Source organism: Notolepis coatsorum, assembly GCF_963971535.1.
Source record: "Notolepis coatsorum genome assembly, chromosome: 8".
Lineage (NCBI taxonomy): Eukaryota > Metazoa > Chordata > Actinopteri > Aulopiformes > Paralepididae > Notolepis > Notolepis coatsorum.
This window is the reverse complement of record NC_140172.1, coordinates 135,487,117-135,511,907: the sequence shown is the minus strand read 5'-3', so window position 1 is coordinate 135,511,907 and position 24,791 is coordinate 135,487,117. Positions and strand designations below refer to the sequence as shown.

The 24,791-nt window shown below is 44.1% G+C and overlaps 1 protein-coding gene across 1 annotated transcript in view; it reads left to right on the top strand.

Annotated features, from left to right (window-relative positions):
• Positions 1-24,791, top strand: part of sipa1 (signal-induced proliferation-associated 1) — a gene marked incomplete at both ends in the record, with an annotated part of 72,445 nt that overhangs the window by 15,447 nt on the left and 32,207 nt on the right. The window contains 6 exons of the mRNA XM_084320555.1: positions 5,156-5,750; positions 9,216-9,490; positions 14,297-14,459; positions 15,416-15,660; positions 18,228-18,414; positions 22,395-22,527. Of these exons, the coding sequence (XP_084176681.1) occupies positions 5,156-5,750; positions 9,216-9,490; positions 14,297-14,459; positions 15,416-15,660; positions 18,228-18,414; positions 22,395-22,527 (1,598 nt within the window). The remainder of the gene's footprint in view (positions 1-5,155; positions 5,751-9,215; positions 9,491-14,296; positions 14,460-15,415; positions 15,661-18,227; positions 18,415-22,394; positions 22,528-24,791) is intronic.

The window sequence follows — 24,791 nt, the reverse complement described above, 5'->3', positions numbered from 1 at the left end:
ATACTGTGAACTCTATGTATTACACTTTATTCAGCCTATTGTAGGGCTGGGCGATATGGCCTAAAAATAAAATCTGATTTTTTCACACCACATCCGATTTATGATTTTAATAAAAAAAATGCTCTTAAAAACTAGAAACGCCAAGGAAATCATTCAAATAAGCTTTGTTTTTATTTGACACAAAAATGATCAAACCAAGATGAATTTCCCTATTGGGATTGAAGTGCAAACCTAACTTTCACCAATCTTCACTTAAAAAGAAAAAAATATATATATATATCTAGATTAAAATGGCTCAAAAAAAAAAAAGGTCTGCCAAATGCATTCAAAATGTGTGTTCTACCCAAATAATGACCGGAGGAGGAGATTTATCCTCTCCTCTTCATCTGAGGAGTCACTAGCTGTTCTATCTCCTTGTTCAACAGCATGAACAGGTCTCTTCTTTTTGTAATTTCCAGTGTTTCTTTTAAAACCAGATTTATCGTAATTGTCTGTGCCCTTCCTTTGATGCCATTAACATTGTTACACTGATATTGACAGCTCTCTCCAGTGTCAAATCACTCTCTGTCAGTAGTTTCTTCTGTGCACCTTCATTTCTTAATCCACACACAAACCTGTCTCTCAATGTGTCTTTTAGTGAATCTCTGAATTCACAATGCTGCTGACTGGTTGCTCACACACAGACTGCTGCAGAAGCAGGTTTCTCAACAAATTCAGTGCAAGCTCAGTGTAACGGTTCCATGAATGAAGAGAACACTGAACAGCTACTACAGTCTCAGGTCCACATCCAAGAGAACACTGAACAGCTACTACAGTCTCAGGTCCACATCCAAGAGAACACTGAACAGCTACTACAGTCTCAGGTCCACATCCAAGAGAACACCGAACAGCTACTACAGTCTCAGGTCCACATCCAAGAGAACACTGAACAGCTACTGTAACTGAGGGGTACAATTCCCTGACTGTATTGATAAGTATGGTATTATTAAACCACTACCGCTTGTACTTTAACTTCTGGCCATCCAGTACATGATATAGATATGATGAACACTTTCCCACCTGATGAAACGAAGTCCACACAAATGTATAAATCGAATATTTTATATAGCAAAGGGTATATACAACGTTCACTTAATGACATTTATGATTTGAAATGCACTTGTAAGGCAAATGAGTATTCGTTGGTAAATCAACATTGAATCTCTGGTTACGCAGGGAGCAAGTATACAACCTGGTTCTTTAGGGAACTATAGCGATGGTACTTAAATGATTATAGCTGGATACACTAAAGGGGGGTCCCGCTGGTTGTAAGTCAGTAGGGGGGGGGGTTAGGAGAGCCGCTGGCGGTATCCCATCTGGCCGACGATTTCTTGGGAGAATTCAGAGTGCTGAACACGGTGCCCACAGAACCTCGGTCCGCAGATGAATACAGCTGGGCCCTCTTGTAGACGGTAGCTGCCGGTCCACAACGAAGAGACGTGAGGCGACCTCACTCGGGGTAGAGCGCCGTCTCACCTGGACTCCTCTCGGGGGGGTAGTTCCAACACTCAGCAGTGTTGGCTGTTATCCATGGCATAATCAAAGCACCCAAAGCACGTAGATAATCCAAGCCGTGTAGGGCTCGACGTCGTCCGGGTGAAGTAATCCAATGTACAGGTCCACTCGTCCTGGCCCGGAGCTCCTCGGATGCAAGCACCACACGTGGTCTGCCCAGCCTGGTTAAGACTCCAGATAACGTCAGGAACGATGGGGGTACTGCTCACTTTATAACTCTAACCGAATGATGCACCATACATAATAGACTATTATTAACTTAATAGAAATACGTCCCACTCGACGGTATAGTGCCAAACTATGACAATTCAACTATTAATCCACACGATGTCTCAATGCCTATTCTGAGGCCAAGTAGGCCTTACTGCACCACACGTGCGTCGTGGGTGAGGCTTCGCGTCTGTTACTAGGTTGGAGGGTAAAGGACTAATGGACTAAAAGAAAGTTCTACTTTACTTGCGCCATATATATATGCGCTGTGAACAAATAGTACCATTCGTATTTCGCCAGACGTATTCCTACGCGGAACCGGGCTTGTAACGACATGTTCGTCGGCACGATTGAACTTGAACCAAGGGGCTTGGCTGCTGGCGCCAGGTTCTCGTCCAATGGTAGAATGAAACTATTATGGGCTGTTAGTAGACTAAAGGGATATTCAGTGTATATTGTACAAGGAATATACAGGGGATATCAAACGATATACAAATACTATTAAATATATATCCATAAATAAATATATATATTCGGTTTAATCTGATCCTTCACAACAGCTACAGTTTCAGGTCCACATCCAAGAGAACACTGAATAGCTACTACAGTCTCAGGTCCACCTCCAAGAGAACACCGAACAGCTACTGTCTCAGGTCCACATCCAAGAGAACACTGAACAGCTACTACAGTCTCAGGCCCACCTCCAAGAGAACACTGAACAGCTACTACAGTCGGAGTACAGCTCAATACACACAATTGTTAAGGAGATGCAGACCAGAGAAAGACGTTTGTCTTGTTTACATCAGGGTCTCCCATTTTCATTTCATTCATATTGCTCCACATCGTCATCAAACGGTCCAATATTTCCAATAACCCAAGCCATTTCTGTTGTAAACACTCACGATAGTCCAGTCGATCCTTCCTTTAGTGTGTAAAGTGGATTTCCTCCTCTTGTAGATGTTTTCAAGTGCCGCCCGAGTAACGTGAGCTAACATGCTAACATCAGGGTCTCCCATTTTCATTTCATATTGCTCCAGATTGTCATCAAACGGTCCAATATTTCCAATAACCCAAGCCATTTCTGTTGTAAACACTCACGATAGTCCAGTCGATCCTTCCTTTAGTGTGTAAAGTGGATTTCCTCCTCTTGTAGATGTTTTCAAGTGCCGCCCGAGTAACGTGAGCTAACATGCTAACATCAGGGTCTCCCATTTTAATTTCATATTGCTCCAGATTGTCATCAAACGGTCCAATATTTCCAATAACCCAAGCCATTTCTGTTGTAAACACTCACGATAGTCCAGTCGATCCTTCCTTTAGTGTGTAAAGTGGATTTCCTCCTCTTGTAGATGTTTTCAAGTGGCGCCCGAGTAACGTGAGCTAACATGCTAACTCGCTAAGCTAACGTTAATAATGTAAACAAATTTCTCAACGGACTTCTTCTTTCTTGCATTGCGCAGATTCAGACGTCCTCATCGCCGAATTGTGTTATATCCTGAGGACTTCTTAACCTCACCTGTATAACAATGATTACCGGACCACTAAAGTTACTTTAGTTTAACACATTATTCTGACTACAGCTCCGGTACATACGTGCAATCACTTCCGGGCACCACAGCTGTGAACTACGGCAAGTATTTAAGGACAATACAGACCCAACGTTGAGAAAAAGATTAACGGCGTCAATTATATTATCGTGCGATACTAGTCTCGCGTTAACGCAGCACGTTAACGCCGTTAATGGCCCAGCTCTAATATATATATATATATATATATATATATATATATATATATATATATATAGGCGGCTGGGTGGCGCAGCGGACTAAGCGCTCGTCACCAACGCGAGAGACACTGGTATTGAATCCGGCTGTCAGCGTTGCCTCCGGCTTGGCCGGCCATCATACTGGCTCAATTGGCAGAGTCAGCGGGAGGGAAGCCGGTGGGTGGTAATCTGGTCGTTGTAAACAGCGACTCCTACAGGTCCGTCAGGGCGCCTGCACAGCGAGGAAGGGAGATGGTGAGGGTAGTGTGAGCCTCCCACACATTACACCACATCACCAATGAGAGTCCGCACTGGCAGGTGAAAAGAAGTGGCTGGCTGACTCCGCATGTATCGGGGAAAAAAGTGGATACAAAAAAATATATATATATATTAGTGCTGTCAATAGATTAAAAAAAATTATCTAATTAATCTCATAATTTTCTGTAATTAATCTAGATTAATCTAGATTAAAAATAGCATTTTTCTACAAAAGAACGAAGCTTGTAACAGATTATTTACTTTCTTTTTTCTTTTTTTTTTAAATCTTTTTTCCCCCTCCTTCTTTTTCCGATTTTTCTCCCATCCCACTGTTAGTCATTATGCCAATTCCCAACCCCCTTCCTGGTTATTGCGCACTTTCCCCTACTGTTGGTCCGAGAGGCCGGAGACTGTCACATGCTTTCCTCCGACGCATGTGCAGCCAGCCGGCAGCCAGCCTGGCCGCGCAGATTCTCACCGGGAGAGTGTAACGTGTGGAAGGTCGCACTACCTCTCTCCAGATCCTACCCTTGCTGAGCAGGCGCCCCGACCGAACTGTAGGGGTCGCTGTCCACAACGCCCAGGACCCACCCACGGCTTCCCTCCCCCTAACTCAGCCAAACGAGTTGACGAGCACAATCTCCGCTACGCCACATGACCGCCCCAGAAAGAAGCATTTTGAATAAAAGTATTCTGTACTTCTGTATGACAACTAATAAAGAAACTTGAACTTGAAACTTGAAACTTGTATTCTGACGTGTCGACCCTTCCTTCCTTCATAGTGTCCTTGGTTTTCTGACCCTTCCTTCTTTTATAATCTCCTTGGTATTCTGACGTGATGACCCTTCCTTCTTTTATAGTCTCCTTGGTATTCTGACGTGATGACCCTTCCTTCTTTTATAATCTCCTTGGTATTCTGACGTGATGACCCTTCCTTCTTTTATAGTCTCCTTGGTATTCTGACGTGATGACCCTTCCTTCTTTTATAGTCTCCTTGGTATTCTGACGTGATGACCCTTCCTTCTTTTATAGTCTCCTTGGTATTCTGACGTGATGACCCTTCCTTCTTTTATAGTCTCCTTGGTATTCTGACGTGATGACCCTTCCTTCTTTTATAGTCTCCTTGGTATTCTGACGTGATGACCCTTCCTTCTTTTATAGTCTCCTTGGTATTCTGACGTGATGACCCTTCCTTCTTTTATAGTCTCCTTGGTATTCTGACGTGATGACCCTTCCTTCTTTTATAGTCTCCTTGGTATTCTGACGTGATGACCCTTCCTTCTTTTATAGTCTCCTTGGTAATAACAATTCATGGTGAAATAAAAAACAAAAGGACTAAAGACGTGTCTCTCTCTCCGTCCCCCACAGGGTGGCGGTGACGCGCTCCAAAGACATCCCCCTGTTCGGCCCGCTGTTCCCGCGGGGGGCCCGCTTCCCGCGCTGCGACGCCTTCCGGGACTTCCTGTTGGCCAAGGCGGTGAACGCGGAGAACGCGGCGGAGAAGTCGGAGAAGTTCCGCTCCATGGCCACGCGGACGCGGCAGGAGTACCTGAGGGACCTGGCGGAGAACTACGTCACCACCACGCCCATCGACTCCTCCGCCAAGTTCCCCCTGCTCTCCCTGGGCGGCAAGCGCAAGGACAAGCAGAGGGGCGCCAAGGGGGCGGAGCTGCACAGCGCCGGGGCGCTGGTGTGGGCGGTGGCGGTGGGCGAGGGGGGCGGAGCCGCCAGGCTGCCCTGCCTGCTGGGCGTGTCGGCGGAGTCCGTGGTGCTGATCGAGAGGCACACGCGCAGGGTGGTCTTCAACTGCAGCTGCCGCGACGTGATTGGCTGGAAGGCGGTGACGGACAGCAAGGAGGGCGGGCCATGCCTGGACATCTTCTACGAGCGTGGAGAGTCGGTGTCCATCAGCGTGACGGAGAGCCAGGCGGAGGAGATACGAGAGGTGGTGCAGAGGCTGGAGGTGGGTGGAGCTGCACCATGTTCATATCATAATAATAATAATAATAATAATAATAATAATAATAATAATAATAATAATAATAATAATAATAATAATAATAAACTTTATTTGTATAGCACCTTTCATACAAAACTGCAGCTCACAACAGAAAAAAGACAGGCATAAAATGAGCACATAAAGTGCAGACATAAAATCACAGTTTTTCACATTAGGATCCAACATCCCAACAGGCCACCTTGTTGAATGAATGAATGAATGAATGAAAACTTTATTAACAGATTGCAGAATGGGTACAGTACAGTACAGCTCAATACATACAATTGTTAAGGGGATGCAGACCAGAGAAAGACTTTCGTCTTGTTTACATCAGGGTCCCCCATTTTCAATTCATCGTAACATATATGACATACATGACATACAGATAGACAGTACCGCTACATCTATACATTTATGACATACCAGATTTGCAATTACAGTACTGTTTGTGATACAAAAAGAATCCAGAAAGAAAAGAGTATATACATTAGGCGTGGAAACTGTACATTTATGTTTATGGTTTGATTCAGTTTTAAATAGACTATAATAAAAAGAGTAAGATAAAATAGACAGAGTAAAATAGTGCAATAGTGCAGTGCAATTAAATAGTAGAATAGAATAGATCAAACAAATTATAATAATTTACAGTGCAATAAAATAGTTCTGGATTACTGTTCAACAGTTCAAAGTCGTCTTTACCTTCTCTGTTATCACTGTGTGAAGAGGTGGGTGGCTTCATACTGAGGTCTTTAAGAGAGGCTCCTACTGTCTTCATACTGAGGTCTTTAAGAGAGGGTCCTACTGGGTTCATACTGAGGTCTTTAAGAGAGGGTCCTACTGGCTTCATACTGAGGTCTTTAAGAGAGGCTCCTACTGTCTTCATACTGAGGTCTTTAAGAGAGGGTCCTACTGGGTTCATACTGAGGTCTTTAAGAGAGGGTCCTACTGGCTTCATACTGAGGTCTTTAAGAGAGGGTCCTACTGGGTTCATACTGAGGTCTTTAAGAGAGGGTCCTACTGGGTTCATACTGAGGTCTTTAAGAGAGGCTCCTACTGGCTTCATACTGAGGTCTTTAAGAGAGGCTCCTACTGGCTTCATACTGAGGTCTTTAAGAGAGGGTCCTACTGGCTTCATACTGAGGTCTTTAAGAGAGGGTCCTACTGGGTTCATACTGAGGTCTTTAAGAACACTTCAACTGAGTAATGGAGTTCTGTTGTTTTGGTTTTCAAAATGAACCAGGTATTTTCATTAGAATCTCATCTCATCTAATTTCATCTCATATAATCTAATCGCATCTCATCCATCTAATACAGGGGTCTCAACCTCGCGGGCCAATTGCGGCCCGCTGGATGATATTTTGCCCCCTACTTGACATCAAAGTTTAGTGTTAGTGCGGCCCGCGCGCAACTTTTTGCCGCGTCGTTGTGCGAGTTGGCTGTTTTATTTATTTGATCACGTGTAGGCTACCATAGCGCAGGCTCATGACAGCAACGTTACGTTAGTGACTTGGTTGAAACGTGATTCCGGAGTGATACCAAGTGGAAGGAAAATATATCCAGTGCGTATGGCAGGCATCCTCGAAATTCTCCGCTGTCTCCTCTGCGAGCACTGCTCCACTGTCTGTGTCTGTCTGGCTACTCTGGTCCAATCACATTCAGCGTCCCGTCAGTCTGCGAATCAGAGCAGAGTAGGGCGGTTCTTCACGGAATGCGTGTCGTCTCTTTCAACGGGTCCGAGTCAGAGCGAGAGTTGACAGCGCATCTACAGGTAGTCTAATCTGCAGGTAATGTAGCTAGTAGCCTCGTTCCCAGTTGTATCTCTGTGAGATAAATGTAGCTAGTAGCCTAGTTTCGCCAGCAGGCAGCTAGTAGAAAAATATGGCATGCTCAAAGATGGCCAGTAAAAGAAAAGTCGACAGTGACAATCGCTGCAATTCAAAGGTGAATGGAATGAAAAATATGCGTGCATCCACCCAGCACCAAACCAATGTGCCTAATATGCCAAGAAACGGTAGCTCTTGTGAAGAGTGGCAATTTGAAACGCCACTACGAAACAAAACACAGTTATTTTGATGCAGCCTTTCCTCAAAATTCAGTGCTAAGAAGAACCACAAAAATAAATGGAATGAAATCATCATATCAAGCTGCAAGCAGAATTATTGTTAAAGCTATGTCACAACGAGAAAAAGCAACCAAGTCCTCATTCAGTGGCATGGGTGTTGTCTAAACACAAGAAGCCATTCTCTGATGCATAAATAATAAAATAATGTATGACTGAAGTGATGGAGACCATGTTTGAAGGCAAACAAAAGCAAATCCTCCTCAGATAGCACAGCAACCAGAATAACTAAAATACTGGCTGATGATTTGATTAAACAGCTTTGTGATAGAATAAAAAAAAAATGCACAGTGCATTTCCATAGCTGTGATGAGTCCACTGACACCACTGAGAATGCTCAGTTGCTGGTGTTTGTGAGGTTTTAGTGAATTTGTGAAAAGATTGGATCAGTTGTACTTTTTTTTGGAATACTTTAAACCCTTTTTTTTTTGAATATTTGATGCGGCCCAGCCTCACCCAGACTCTACCTCCAGCGGCCCCCAGGTACATTGAGTTTGAGACCCCTGATCTAATATAATATAATATAATGTAATCTCATCTAATCTAATCTAATGTCATCTTATCTAATATAATATCATCTAATCTAATCTAATCTAATCAAATTGAATACAATTTAATCTAATGTAATTAAGGCTGTCAAAGTTAACGCGGTATTAATGCGTTTTTTTTACTAGACTTCACTCAGGTGTATTATTGATACTCTCATTGATACTATGTTTTTTTCTGACTCAAAGTGTGTGTGTGTGTGTGTGCGTGCGTGCGTGCGTGCATGCGTGTGTGTGTGTGTGTGAGAGATAGAGAGAGAGATAGAGAGGGGGGTGAGAGAGATGAGGAAGGGGCAAGAGAGAAAGAGAGTTGTGAGAGTGTGTGTGAGAGAGAGAGAGAGAGGGGGGGGTGGGGTGTGAGTTCTTCTCAGCCCTTGTGTGGGTGAATGTAACAAGTTCCTAACGTTTTCTTTCCCCTATTATTTCATGCACTTTATTCATTGTTTTAAATTATTCTTTTCTTTTACTGTAAGTTATTTTGTGCATCACTCTGTTTTGAATTTGATGCAAATTTGCAATGCATGAAGGTCATCCTTTTGTGTTAAATGGCTGCATAAAGCAAGCATTTGTTGACTCTCATGTTGATAAGAGTATTAAAACTTGAAAAAGATCAGTTTAAGGTAGATACAAATAAAAATAAAACTATGCGATTAATTTGCGCTTAATCGCGAGTTAACTATGGACAATCATGCGATTAATCAGATAAAATATTTTAATCGATTGACACTGAATGTAATCTAATCTGTTGTGAATCTTGTTCCCCAGCTGGTCACGCGGGGCTGCGAGGCGCTGGAGATCATCCCTCTGCGTAACGTCGTCGGACAGCCGGGCTTCCTGATGAGCGAGGAGGGCTTCGTGACGGAGCTGCAGCGCTTCTGCTACGCGGAGAGTGGCGGCCTGCAGCTAGGGGCGCGCGTGGTGCGGCTGTGCGGCCACCCCCTGGTGCACCTGGGCCTGGAGGAGAGGGTGCGGCTGCTCCGCACCGCCCACAAGATCCACATCACCGTGATCCCACCGGACGAGAATGGCAAGCCTCGCAGGTCAGTCACGGGGGGGGGGGGGGGGTGGCGGGGTTCCGGAGGGGACGGGGCTCTGGTCCAAGTTAGTGAAATAACCCAGATTCGTTAAAGGGGAACATCACCCGAATGACGTATTCCAATATGGTGTTTCCACGGCCCAGGAACGCACGATCGATATGTGTGAACATGAGCTCCTCTCTCATGGAGCCAGAAACCAGAGAGGTGGACTCAAACATGTGATGTCATCAAGTATAAAGTCTGGAGCTGCTCCATGGTCTCTAACTACACACCCTCAAGACCCCTACGCTCTGCATCTTCTGGCCGCCTCAGACCCACTCCTATCCGAGCTCCGGGAGGGTCATCAAGGAGAACCTGCCTTTTCTCTGTCCTTGCCCCACAATGGTGGAATGAACTACCCACCCCAGTTAGGACAGCCGAAACCTGTCCAATTATTCGCCGTCGACTAAAGACGCACTTCTTCAACCATTATCTGAAATAAAAATAAATAAATAAAATAAATCTAACCCTAACTAACCTTACTGTCATGCACTTGTCCTAATAAACTAACCTACACTGTAGCACTCAACACTTTGATGAACATTGTTGCTCAGCTGATAGAGTTGTGCCCTTCCTGATGACTTGTCGTACAGAACTTGTAAGTCGCTTTGGATAAAAGCGTCAGCTAAATGACTAAATGTAAATGTAAATGTATAAAGTCTGGAGCTGCTCCATAGACAATTACATTTAGATTCACATTTAGTCATTAAGCTGAACGCTTTTGTCCAAAAAGGCTTAGAGAGTTCTGTACATCAGGTCAGCAGGAAGGGTACAACTCTGGCAGCTACTGTAAGGGTCAGTAACTATGTTCGTCAAATGGTGTTGAACTTGAGTGCTACAGTCTTGAGTGCATAGTAGTATAGACATACTAGCATAGTAGGTAGGTTGTTTTTTTGGGGGGGGGGGGGGGATTTTGTGGATTTGTTGTTTTCTCTTTTATAAATAACCTTTATTCTATTGTCTGAAAGAGAAAACATATCTCTGATAATAACGCTGGGTGTCTTTCAGTGTCATCTATACATTTTATACTCAGAACATTCTCCTGGGTGTCTCTCAGTGTCATCTATAACATCATATACTCAGAACATTCTCCTGGGTGTCTCTCTGTGTCATCTATACCATAATATACTCAGAACATTCTCCTGTGTGTCTCTCAGTGTCATCTATAACATCATATACTCAGAACATTCTCCTGGGTGTCTCTCTGTGTCATCTATACCATAATATACTCAGAACATTCTCCTGTGTGTCTCTCAGTGTCATCTATAACATCATATACTCAGAACATTCTCCTGGGTGTCTCTCAGTGTCATCTATAACATAATATACTCAGAACATTCTCCTGGGTGTCTCTCAGTGTCATCTATAACATAATATACTCAGAACATTCTCCTGGGTGTCTCTCAGTGTCATCTATAACATCATATACTCAGAACATTCTCCTGGGTGTCTCTCAGTGTCATCTATACCATCATATACTCAGAACATTCTCCTGGGTGTCTCTCAGTGTCATCTATAACATCATATACTCAGAACATTCTCCTGGGTGTCTCTCAGTGTCATCTATAACATAATATACTCAGAACATTCTCCTGGGTGTCTCTCAGTGTCATCTATAACATAATATACTCAGAACATTCTCCTGGGTGTCTCTCAGTGTCATCTATAACATCATATACTCAGAACATTCTCCTGGGTGTCTCTCAGTGTCATCTATACCATCATATACTCAGAACATTCTCCTGGGTGTCTCTCAGTGTCATCTATAACATCTCCCAATGTATTGTAGCTTCAGACTTTATACCATATTTGAGTTTTAACGCTCCAGTTTATGGATTTGGAAGAGAGTTGTTTGTGTCAGTCTTAGACCATAGGAATAACATGTATGAATTCTGAAAATGGGCGTAGTTTCCCTTTAAGCTTTGAGCGTAACAAATCCTCTCATCAAATATTTCCCCCCTCCTCTCATCTAATGACCCTGAACCTCAACCCTGGTCTCTCAATATTACATTATTGATGATTTGGTTGAATTACTTACAACATTGCAGAAAGTATTTAGTTACTACACTAAGTGCAGTAAAAAATCAATATACATTATTCAACTAAGAAATTGTCATTTCCCGCCACATAATTACCTTAAAAAAAAGAGGCAATGATTTTGATTAAATGCTTTCAAACCACAACCCTGGATGGGGCCATGTGGCATTAGGTGGATGTGTTTATGTGTGTCGAGACGTTTTGAAGGGCAGGGTCTCAGAGCAACAAGAAGACACCTAAACCACCTTTACGTCTGGCAGGGCAAAGGTAATAATAATAATAATAATAATAATAATAATAATAATAATAATAATAATAATAATAATAATAATAATAATAATAATAATAATAATAATACACTTCATTTGTATAGCACCTTTCATACAGAAACTGCAGCTCAAAGTGCTTCACAACAGAAAAAAGACAGGCATAAAATGAGCACATAAAGTGCAAGTTTCAAGTTTCTTTAATAGTTGTCATACAGAAGTACAGAATACTTTCATACAAAATGCTTCTTACTGTTACGCTCCAGAGACTGTGCTAGACAAGATAGTATCAAACATAGTATACATGTAATTTAGAAGAAGAAAAAGAGGTCACAGTGTTCGGTATAGACATATGTACAATGTTCTGAGTTACCATATAATATACAATACTATGCAGTGTACTAATGTACAGTACTATCTAGTGCAAAGCAGAAATGGGATGAGGTACAATTTAGGTACAATTTACAGTAAGGTGTACGAGTTGTAGTGCAATCCTTCATCAATAAATATAAAGTGTGGGGAGTGGGTGCTACAGTGTGTTTGTTTAAAGTGGGTGTGTGCTATAAAGTGTGTGGAGTGGGTGCTACAGTGTGTTTGTTTAAGTGAGTGTGTGCGTGTGGATGTGTGTGCTATGTGCGTTTGGTGGTTGTTGTTGTGTAGTGTTCATTCATTGTTCGTTTAGCAGCCTGATGGCCTGGGGATAGAAGCTTCTTCTGAGTCTTTCTGTGCTCGCCTTGAGACTCCGGTATCGCTTGCCTGACATATAAAATCACAGTTTTTCACATTAGGATCTAACATCCCAACAGGCCACCTTGTTTATGGTTTGATTCAGTTTTAAATAGACAATAATAAAAAGAGTAAGATAAAATAGACAGAGTAAAATAGTGCAATAGTGCAGTGCAATAAAATAGTAGAATAGAATAGATACATTTTTTTTTACAGTGCAATAAAATAGTTCTGGATTGCTGTTCAACAGTTCAAAGTCATCTTTACCTTCTCTGTTTGGTATCCACAGTTTAAAACTTAACAGTCTTCCCTCCTGTTTTATACCCACTTTGAGCCTTCGAACCTCCCACTCAGGGCAAACCTCCCTCTCAGGGCAGGTACATGACTTTACGTCTGGCAGGGCAAAGGTACAGGACTCAGAGCAACAAGAAGACACCTAAACCACCTTTACGTCTGGCAGGGCAAAGGTACAGGGACTCAGAGCAACAAGAAGACACCTAAACCACCTTTATGTCTGGCAGGGCAAAAGTACAGGGACTCAGAGCGACAAGAAGACACCTTCCGCACCGACCTCGACCTCAGAGCGCTGAGCAGAGTCGTGAGAACAGCCCAAATGATCTGTGGATGTGAGCTTCCCTCCATCCAGGATATCTACGAGAGGCGGTGCATCAAAAAAGCCATTGACCATTTTAGCGATGTTTGCAGACCCATCGTGTGTTCTGTATTATAGCTATGGAGACAATAGTAGGCTCATTTGACAGGCATTGTTCATAGTCCATCACTGTCTAACCAGTTCATTTCTGCAGTACAACTACAGTAATAACAGCTTGTTTAACAGCTACAGTAATAACAGCTTGTTTAACAGCTACAGTAATAACAGCTTGTTTAACAGCTACAGTAATAACAGCTTGTTTAACAGCTACAGTAATAACAGCTTGTTTAACAGGGCCAGCCTCCCTCTCTCAGGGCCAGCCTCCCTCTCTCAGGGCCAGCCTCCCTCTCTCAGGGCCAGCCTCCCTCTCTCAGGGCCAGCCTCCCTCCCTCCCTCCAGCCTCCCTCTCTCAGTGCCAGCCTCCCTCTCTCAGTGCCAGCCTCCCTCTCTCAGGGCCAGCCTCCCTCTCTCAGGGCCAGCCTCCCTCTCTCAGTGCCAGCCTCCCTCTCTCAGTGCCAGCCTCCCTCTCTCAGGGCCAGCCTCCCTCTCTCAGTGCCAGCCTCCCTCTCTCAGTGCCAGCCTCCCTCTCTCAGGGCCAGCCTCCCTCCAGCCTCCCTCTCTCAGTGCCAGCCTCCCTCTCTCAGTGCCAGCCTCCCTCTCTCAGTGCCAGCCTCCCTCTCTCAGGGCCAGCCTCCCTCTCTCAGTGCCAGCCTCCCTCTCTCAGTGCCAGCCTCCCTCTCTCAGGGCCAGCCTCCCTCTCTCAGTGCCAGCCTCCCTCCCTCAGGGTGAGATTCCCTCACTCCCTCTCTTGGGCGAGGCTCCCCTTTCAACTCCAATTAAAGGCACCCGGATGGTTAATGTCCATTATTGTTGCCGTCTCCTATACTTTGACCCTTCTAACCTCTCTCTCAAGACCTTGCAGATCTGCATAAACACTGCATAATTACTTACTAATTACACACAGACGTGTTTCAGATGTGTTGGCTTAAGATTGTGTGGCTGTTAACATAATAGTGTGTTATTTCAACACGTCTTTTTTAAGAGAGAAGGAACCCAGATGGTTTTTTTGTGTTGTCGTCTGTCTTGAAGGAGTTTCTCTGAGCTGTACCAGAAGGCCATTAAGGATGCTGAGTGTAAGCCCGGCGAGGGCCAATCAGGAGAGGCCTGGGTCCTGGACGAGAAGGAGGAGGAGGGGCAGGAAGAGGAGGAGCCCGACCGAGGCGACGAGGCTGAGGTCATGGAGGTCATGGAGGTCTGCTTAACATGTGTTGTACAAGATTCTGTACCAGTATAACTGAAACTATTATAAACTATAGTATAATTTATACTACTAAAATCTATAGTATAACTAAAACTACTAAAAACTATAGTATAACAAAAACTACTCAAATCTATAGTATAAATAAAAGTACTATAAACTATTATACAGGATTAAGTTGTGTTTAGGTGTCAGTGAGAATGTAGAGACATATATGTACTCATATTATGTGTATGGACGATTTATAGATAGAGGATTAGGTTGTGTATATGTGTGAGTGGGAATATAGAGTGTATGGATGATTGTCTGTCCAATTCCATCTGAAATCAAATAAAAGAAAAATAGAAAATCTAACCCTAACTAACCTTACTGTCATGCACTTGTCTTAATAAACTAACCTACACTGTAGCACTCAACACTTTGATGAAGATTGTTACTCGGCTGATAGAGTTGTGCCCTTCCTGGTGACTTGTCGTACAGAACTTGTAAGTCGCTTTGGATAAAAGTGTCAGCTAAATGACTAAATGTAAAATGCAATGTAAATGTAATTGTAAAACAAATTCAAATCAAATAAAAGTTATCTGATCATTTTGTTTGACAAAGTAAACAGTGTCTTCATGTTAATGTAGTGCAGCAGAAATTAAATACTGTATTTCCAAAACAGATTTCTCCTGGAACTAATAAATATGATCTTATCTTTTATTACCTTACCTTAAGATGGACTTATCTTAACTTATTCTAAGATTAACCTATTTTAAGATGAATTTATATTATCTATTCTTAACTCATTTTAAGATGAACTTATCTTAACTTTAAGATTAACTTATCTTAACTTAAGATGAACCTATTATAACCAATATTTCATATTATCTGAAATAATTTTAAGATGAATTTATAATGATCTCATATTTATTTTAAGTTGAACTGGTTTTGTTCTTAACTTACGTCAGGTGCAGGTGGAGGGAGAAGATGCTGAGGGGGTCCAGCAGGTGGAGGGAGAAGAGGCTGAGGGTGTCCAGCAGGGGGTCCAGGAGGGGGTCCAGGAGGCACTCCTCTCCCCCCCCACCCTGCCTCTGTTCCGGGCCACGTCCCTCCAGGACAGCCCCCCCGGCCTGCCGCAGGAGAGCACCCCCTCCCAGCTGATGCGCAGCTGTTCCCTAGAGAGACAATCCCCTTTCAGGGACACGTGTGACAGGTATGTATCTGTTCCTTAGAGAGACAATCCCCTTTCAGGGACACGTGTGACAGGTATGTGTCTGTTCCTTAGAGAGACAACCCCCTTTCAGGGACACGTGTGACAGGTATGTGTCTGTTCCTTAGAGAGACAACCCCCTTTCAGGGACACATGTGACCGGTATATTCCACCCGGAACCATTTTCTTACAACCATCTCAATCAGTGCAGTTTGTTGACATCATAGGATTGTATGTCCTCACTTTGAGCTCATAACTAGTAAAAAACGCATGAAACAGGAGAGAAAGATCTTTGTAGAATTTAGAATTTACATTTTTGGCGGAATTAACCTTTAAATGAGAATGGGAAGTCCCCTTGGTGTTTCTACTGTGACGGTGAAGAAAGACTGGAGGCCTAACGAGTCGAGGAGTCACACTGTAAAGACTCGTAAAGACTTCTCTGTGGTCGTTCTGATGGTTCCTTCTCACCCAAAGCAGCCAAGTCGAGCGGCGCGGCTGCTTTCAATTAATGTGGAGGAGGAGGAGCGTGTAGCCAGGGGGTACAGGCCATGTGCTGCAGACACTCCTCTACACTGGAGATGAACTAGAGACTAACTGCTAGACTTGGCCATGAGTCTTATCTTCAGGAGGGAAGCTCAACTGCTCGCTAGATAAGCCTGTGGTCTCCTAGCTAGTGCCCTCCAGTTTGTCTGTTGTCAGTTAGCACCTTATCCACGTAGTTTGCACAGAAAGACTAGAGGACGGCCCTCTCTGTGCGCAATAGGTCTTTAGTGACAGTAGAGGAGTCCAGCCAATGTCAGAGGACCCACAGACGCTGCAGTGTGTTAGTCTGTTCAGCACAGACCTTGTGTTTGCCACGCTGCAGTGTGTTAGTCTGTTAGTCTGTTCAGCACAGACCTTGTGTTTGGCAGCTTCCCATGGGGCTGTAGGATGACACCCCACATGGCAGAAATGCTGACTGTAGATCCTACTGTACCAAACTGCGTCAGACCTCAGGCAACACACACTTGGGACCAAAAGAGAAACATATTACCAGCAAATTTACTCTAAGGTGCTATAGATCAAATTTGTATGTAGAGTAGGGGTGTAACGGTACACAAAAACCACTGTACCTCGGTTTTGAAGTCATGGTTCGGTACGGGTTTTCTGTACAGTGGGGGAAAGTTCGGCCTTCCATGTTCCACTCAGGGGTGATGTAGTGTGCAGTAACTAATTGTACTTGTAGGGCTGTCAACGAATATTCTATATTGAAATGAATAATCGACTTGTAAAAAAAAAATAATAATAATAATAATAATAATAATAATTAGATTAGATTGTGAAAAAAACAGCCCCTGGTGGGCGGTAGATAGTGGTTAACATACCGTTGTATTCGTTCGGTACACAGCCGTCCTGAACCTAAGGTCCAGTACTGAAACGGTTCGGTACGGATATGTGTACCTTTACACCCCTACTGTAGAGTAATCATTAAAAATAAAATACATCCACAGAGCTTTTAGAAAGGTGTGGAATAAAAGTATTGCTTTTTCCTCCGAAAAGATGATTGATTAATGAATCGTTGAAAACGATCAGCCGAAAAATTACAACGTGTTTTGTGTATTCCACTAAAGGGCTATTATCGTGTCTTTCTCTGGAATTACTAGAAATCACCAAAACTATACTCGTATTCAAAACGGTATAAAACGGAAATGTACCGATGAAAAAACAATCCGTTTTGTACATGTTGACTGCAAGCAACTCATTGATAAGCGACGGGTGTATTAGACCCATAGCCATAATTTAAGATATATTTTAAGCACTCGCAAATCTCCCCGTCCTCCCATTGATTAAAGCGGTGACCATCTAGATCTAGACCTATATTCGCCATATAGCGGATACAGAGCTTCACAGTCCGATATCTACTATAGATACAATTATAAAAAGTATAAAATACAAGATAGTCCAATGAGTGCAAGTGGATATGAGTGCAAAATAGGGTGAATAGGAGTCATCTCTCAGTAGAAAGATGAACAGGGTTTTCTTCCACCGTTTAGGTCATTCTACCACTGGGTGTCGTTTGTACCAACCAGCGATCTGAACACGTATAGCTGGTTAAAGACAATCTGGACATTACTGTAGGAAGTCCCAAAAATAAATAGCAAGTATCCTCTCAGAAATGTACATAAGGTACAGGAATATACTTTTAGATATACAAAAATATACTTTTAGGATGGAAAAATAATATACACAAAATCTTTTGACTTGGGTCAACATTGTAAATGGTGCATTTATATAACAGCTTTTATCCAAAGCGCTTTACAATTTGTTCCTCACATTCACCCGTTCACTCACACACCGATGGCGGAGGCGACCATGCGAGGTGACCACCTGCTCATCGGGAGCAGTTAGGGGTTAAGTGTCTTGCTCAAGGACACTTCGACACACACTGCCCGGGAGGAGCGGGAATCGAACCGTGAATCTTCCAATTACCAGACGGCCGCTCTACCTCCTGAGCCACTGTTGCCCACATTGTGTCCATTAGTGGCGGGTCTGACCCCTGAACCCTTCTCCTATCTCTCCCGACCCGACAGCCACGTGTACGACAACGTGGTGGTGAAGCTGGATCCGCACATCTACGAGAACCCCGGGGAGCTGAGAGACACCACGCCGGACCTCCTCCTCGCCACCATGACGCCTCCAGAGGACCTCCTCCTCACCACCAAGACGCCTCCAGAGGACCTCCTCCTCGCCACCAAGACGCCTCCAGAGGACCCACAGGTGACGCAGCGGCCAGGGACACTGGAGGAACGAGAGACAGGGGAGGGGTTAGCCGCGAGGGAGTGTATGACCCGTAGAGGGAGCGGATGACCCGTAGAGGGAGCGGATGACCCGTAGAGGGAGCGTATGACCCGTAGAGGGAGCGTATGACCCGTAGAGGGAGCGCATGACCCGAAGAGGGAGCAGATGACCCGTAGAGGGAGCGGATGACCCGTAGAGGGAGCGGATGACCCGTAGAGGGAGCGTATGACCTGTAGAGGGAGCGTATGACCCGTAGAGGGAGCGTATGACCCATAGAGGGAGCGTATGACCCGTAGAGGGAGCGTATGACCCGTAGAGGGAGCGGATGACCCGTAGAGGGAGCGTATGACCCGTAGAGGGAGCGTATGACCCGTAGAGGGAGCGTATGACCCGTAGAGGGAGCGTATGACCCGTAGAGGGAGCGTATGACCCGTAGAGGGAGCGGATGACCCGTAGAGGGAGCGTATGACCCGTAGAGGGAGCGTATGACCCGTAGAGGGAGCGCATGACCCGAAGAGGGAGCAGATGACCCGTAGAAGGAGCGGATGACCCGTAGAGGGAGCGGATGACCCGTAGAGGGAGCGTATGACCCGTAGAGGGAGCGTATGACCTGTAGAGGGAGCGTATGACCCGTAGAGGGAGCGTATGACCCATAGAGGGAGCGTATGACCTGTAGAGGGAGCGTATGACCTGTAGAGGGAGCGTATGACCCGTAGAGGGAGCGTATGACCCGTAGAGGGTAGCGGATGACCCGTAGAGGGAGCGTATGACCCATAGAGGGAGCGTATGACCTGTAGAGGGAGCGTATGACCCGTAGAGGGAGCGTATGACCCGTAAAGGGAGCATCACTGGCATCAAAGACACTGGCATCACTTATCGATTTTTTTGCATGCGTAAAAAAAACAATTATACTTTATACTATACTCAAATACGAGGTCTTGTGGCATGTTTTAGTTAAAACATCCCCATTTAATGTAAATTCAGTTGAATTGCGACTCTGCACTGTGCATTCAATATGCAGTGCACTCCTCCATCACATCCAGAGACCACCGACTATAAAATGAGAAGGATCACTGTGGTCGTTTAGAATGGGGAAATCTGTAACACTAAAGATGGCGGCAATGACAAAGAATTGCTGCAAAATAAACATACATTTGTTGTTTAAATAATAATAAATAAAAAAAAGTATTATATATCTATATACATCCGTGGATCAACTTCAGTTGGTCCAAAACACTGCCGCCAGGCTACTCACTAGGTCAAAGAAATCATGTCACATCACCCCCCCATCCTAGCCTCCCTGCACTGGCTCCCGCTAAATTTCAGGATCAATTTCAAGGTCCTGGGCCCTCATTTATCAACAATGCGTAGAAAGTGTTCTATTTTCGTTCCTACGCACGGAATTTTGAATGTGTGTACGCACAGAAAAATCTGGATTTATCAACCGTGCGTACACATGTTCTATGCACACTCCGTGTTGATAAATACCATTTGTTCTACGCTCCACGCTCGTGCACGATTTTAAGTATTTGCATATAGAACCGCCCGTAATTAACCATATACGGTAATGAAACACCCCCATGAAATGTGGAAAAGTGGACTAAGCCGAGCGAAGCGTGTTATGGGAGAAATTCGCGACAGGCTGACAGACGTGTACACGTACGGTGATGTCGGATATGATATCTATTAACTTCCTAAAGACCATTGCTGCCTGGGCAGCGCAAACACTAATAAAGACCGTTAACCACTGTTTGCCATTGGTGTCATTAATAACCATGCTGGAATATGACTGCCTTTTTTCGTTCCGTTCGATTAATACCCAGGGATTAAAGTTATCCGTCAATTTGATTCCAAATCGCGACGGATCGTCCATAAATTTTCTACCTGCATGGTTTAATATGATTTGTAGAGGCATACAATCTATTTTGATGTCGGTATTAGGTATAGCCTATATAAATTATATATGCATAGCCTGCCCTACATTATGCAACAGTAATTTGCGCATAACGCAGCATGGCACAGACATGTCACACGGAGCCCTGCGAAGCCTGCATACAGTAAACTAACTTGATCGTTAATATAACTGTTGTCCTTGTATCTTTACGCTTATGAAAACATTTAATAATATGTATAGGCTATAGGCCCTCGTTTGGCCATAGCCTATTCTCAAATGGCTAAATCTCGCTGACGGACCCATGTATAGCCTATATCATATTCCTATATGTCTCCAAGGAATCGTGGGGCTCGGGGAAGAAAGGGAACCCCTGCTATAGCCTATCCTTTATAATGTTATAGGCTATTTTATTTACAGTAGTCTATTTAGGATTTGTTTCCATAGCCGGTCTCAGTTATGCTGTGACTGAGATGGGTCGGGATTAATGAAGCTGATAGGAGACTGCTTCTCGGCTATACGAATTAAAGCCACGATTGAAAATAATGTACTTCCTTCTTGACAATAGCATATACTATAATAATATTAGAGCATACAAGAACAATGAATCTCACTGCCATGTAGCCTACGCCATGTATAGCCTGCCTATGTGATCAATAAAAACGCAAACTTGAATTCCATCATCATATTTATATGTTGTTTCTGTCCACTATGTTTGTTACTTTGTTATTTTTTCCCCCTATGTAAAGCGACCTTGGGTCTCTTGAAAGCCGCTATATAAAATGAAGCTATTATTATTATTATTATTATTATTATTATTATTATTATTATTATTATTATTATTATTATTATTATTATTATTATTATTATTATTATTATTATTATTATTATTATTATTATTATTATTATTATTATCACGTCTGTGCGGGAGCTCACAAATAGACTGTGTTAGTCTCAGTGAAGTTTCAACGGAGGTCATCTATTCTAACCAACAAATTGAAGTAGAAAGCATTTCGTCGTGACCAATCTTATTTGGAAACATGACACACAAAACAATAGTATTTCGCTTTTTATTTTAAACAATATTTAATCGCGTTTGGAGGTGGGTGTTCTGCGTCTGCCTGCCCCCCCCCCCCCCCCCCCCCCCCCCCCGTGCCAAACAAGCAGGCCAACCTCTTGTTCGCGCGTGAGCCCGTTATAATTACACTGTCGCTATTTTACAATTAACTATAATGAATTACGGGTCATACAGAACACGCCAGTGTTGAAACTAATGCACGGAAGCTTATTTCCGCGCTGTAGTCTTCATATTCTACCGATGGGCGCCAGGTACGCATGCTCTGAGATGTGCGTATATTTACGCACAAAGTCATGCACACGTTCAAATTGATAAGTCCGGGTTACGCACATATCTGTGTGTACGCACCATTGATAAATGAGGGCCCTGGTGTTCGCCTACAGAGCCCTCCATGGGCACCTCCCCCCCTTACATTAGCGAGCCTATCCACCCACTTTCCTCCAGGTGGTCATTGCGGTCATCAGCCCGGGACCAGGCTAAAAACAAAAGGGGACCAAGCCTCTGGAACGCCCTCCCCCTAAACACGAAAGTCACTCCCTCTGAACTCATTTTTAAAAGGCAGATAAAGACATACCTAATTTTATGTGTTATTCTTTTCTTCAAATGTTTCCCCTCACTGTATTTTATTGATGTTATATTACTGTTGCAAAGCACTCTGTGCTGAGAAGGGCGCTATATAAATAAAGTTTTACTTACTTACTTACTTACTTACTTACTTACTTACTTACTTACTTACTTACTTACTTACTTACTTACTTACTTACTTACTTACTTACTTACTTACTTACTTACTTACTTACTTACTTACTTACTTACTTACTTACTTACTTACTTACTTACTTACTTACTTACTTACTTACTTACTTACTTACTTACTTACTTACTTACTTACTTACTTACTTACTTACTTACTTACTTACTTACTTACTTACTTACTTACTTACTTACTTACTTACTTACTTACTTACTTACTTACTTACTTACTTACAGTTCCTGGGGGCCGAGAAGGGACAGGAGACAGCTTCGTCCAGCGACATGTCTCTGTCTTCGTCCCACTTGTCCAGTCTGGACCGCGCCGAGAGGAATTCACGAGCCCTAAGCCTTCACAACTCCATCACCAAGAGTGAGTATTTCACCATGTTTAAGCCTTCACAACTCCATCACCAAGAGTGAGTATTTCACCGTGTTTAAGCCTTCACAACTCCATCACCAAGAGTGAGTATTTCACCGTGTTTAAGCCTTCACAACTCCATCACCAAGAGTGAGTATTTCACCGTGTTTAAGCCTTCACAACTCCATCACCAAGAGTGAGTATTTCACCGTGTTTAAGCCTTCACAACTCCATCACCAAGAGTGAGTAATTCACCGTGTTTAAGCCTTCATAACTCCATCACCAAGAGTGAGTATTTCACCGTGTTTAAGCCTTCATAACTCCACCATCAAGAGTGAGTATTTCACTATATTTACAGGTTGTTTTTCTACAACCGTCCTAAAACTTTTTAGTTTGAGCAGAGCAGAATCAGAATCAGAAAGGTCTTTATTGCCAAGTCATTTTCACATACAAGGAATTTGATTTGGTCGATTTCGGTGCAACGTTACCGAACAGACAAAAACGGACGGATAATAAAATAAAAGGTGGAATAAAATAAAATGCAATATAAACTAAATTAAGATAGAAGCACAATAGAATATAATAGCATTATGAAATAAAGTTAGGCCAGGGCTGTACAACTGTAAAATAAAAGGTGGAATAAAATAAAAATAGAGGCACAATAGAATAGAATAGAATTATAGAATAGAATAGAATTATAGAATAAAAATTACAATAGGTCAGGACTGTACAACTGTGCACGGTGTGGGCAGTAAAGTAAAGGGCCAGTTCACCAACATAACATTTCCTCTTACCAGGAGTACTCTCCATAACTCTCCATAACTCTCCATAACGTTAGGTTATGACTATAACCAAGTTCTGTTAACACTAGTGGACGCTCAGCGTCACATTGCATATATCTCGCTTCAGCATATATATACTGAATAAATTTCAAAATGTACCTTTAAATGCCAGCATTCATCTGGCCACACCCCCATCCGCTTACCTACATAAGCAGGGGTGGTGCCACACACTCATCTCCTTCCCAACAAATTTCACCACAATGAAAAATCAAGGGCCGCAGCGGCGTCTAGACGCTGAGCGTCCACTAGTGTTAACAGAACTTGGTTATAGTCATAACCTAACGTTCTGTATCACACTAGCTCCCGCTCAGCGTCACATTGCATAATAGGAGCTGAGCGGGAGCTAGAAGCTCGACAAATGTACCCCGCTGAGGCCCCCCACAACCATCAGATCAGGGAGGACCGAGCCCCCCGACCCCCCCTAATGGAGGGCACCCCCCCTATTGGGGGCTTCACGGGAGGGCGACGGACCCGACCGTGCGAAGAGGCACTCAAGCAACTCAACGCACAGGGTGAGCAGACCGTGGCTTGACCCCACGACTACACACACGCACAACCCGCATGCCACCCGGGAACGAACGGAGGGAACAACCTCGTTACTGCCCCCAGAATCACGGGGTCAAGGGCAAACCCAACCCCGTGGCAAGGCCGTAGCAGCGGAGCGTGAAGGAAGACCCAGACCCACCAAAGGGACTGGACCCCCTGGAACGGGGGCCCGGAGAAGTCCATGATGCCAGCATCAAGACCCCACCAGGTGGGCACTTAGTGACCCCGCCCCCCACATCGCCAGCGTATTCGGACAAAGGCCCCTCAGCCGAGCGGGCCCTGTCCCCCCAATAGTACACCGCCTGGCACACTGACCCTGCAGAACAGGCAGTCAGCATGGCCGTAAGCACACAAAAAAGGTTAACCAACGGAAGCAGGCAGCACACCCGGGAAAAACCAGGCAACAGGCTGTTAACCCTAGCCTGGAGACTGCGGACGAGACAGGCGCCAGAGGGGACAGCTGAACACAGCTGCCCCGGCGGAAGGGGCGTAAGCTGGCGTTGTTGCATGACCAAGCCTCCATTTAAAAAAAACCTACCCAGAGGGGTTGAGGCAGAGAAGGCTGACACGATTGGCAGACGTCATGAACGTGCAGGGGCACCCTCAACCGGTGAACCCGGGAGTTGACACTGCTCCAACACACCAGGGAATCAACCACCTTGGTGTTACCCAATGCGGTGGTTGTTCCTATAACCCCTCAAGAAAAAACTCCAAAACACACCTGCGGGTATACACCGGCTATACCGCAGTACAAGTGTTTCAGTTTTCAAAAAAGGGTTAACCCAGGCCTACGGGTCGACGAAACATTACTTCGGACCGGGCCCGGTGATACGGGAAGCACAGGGTCACCAGAGGAGGTCAAAGACCACCCCAACAGGCCCCTCTTCG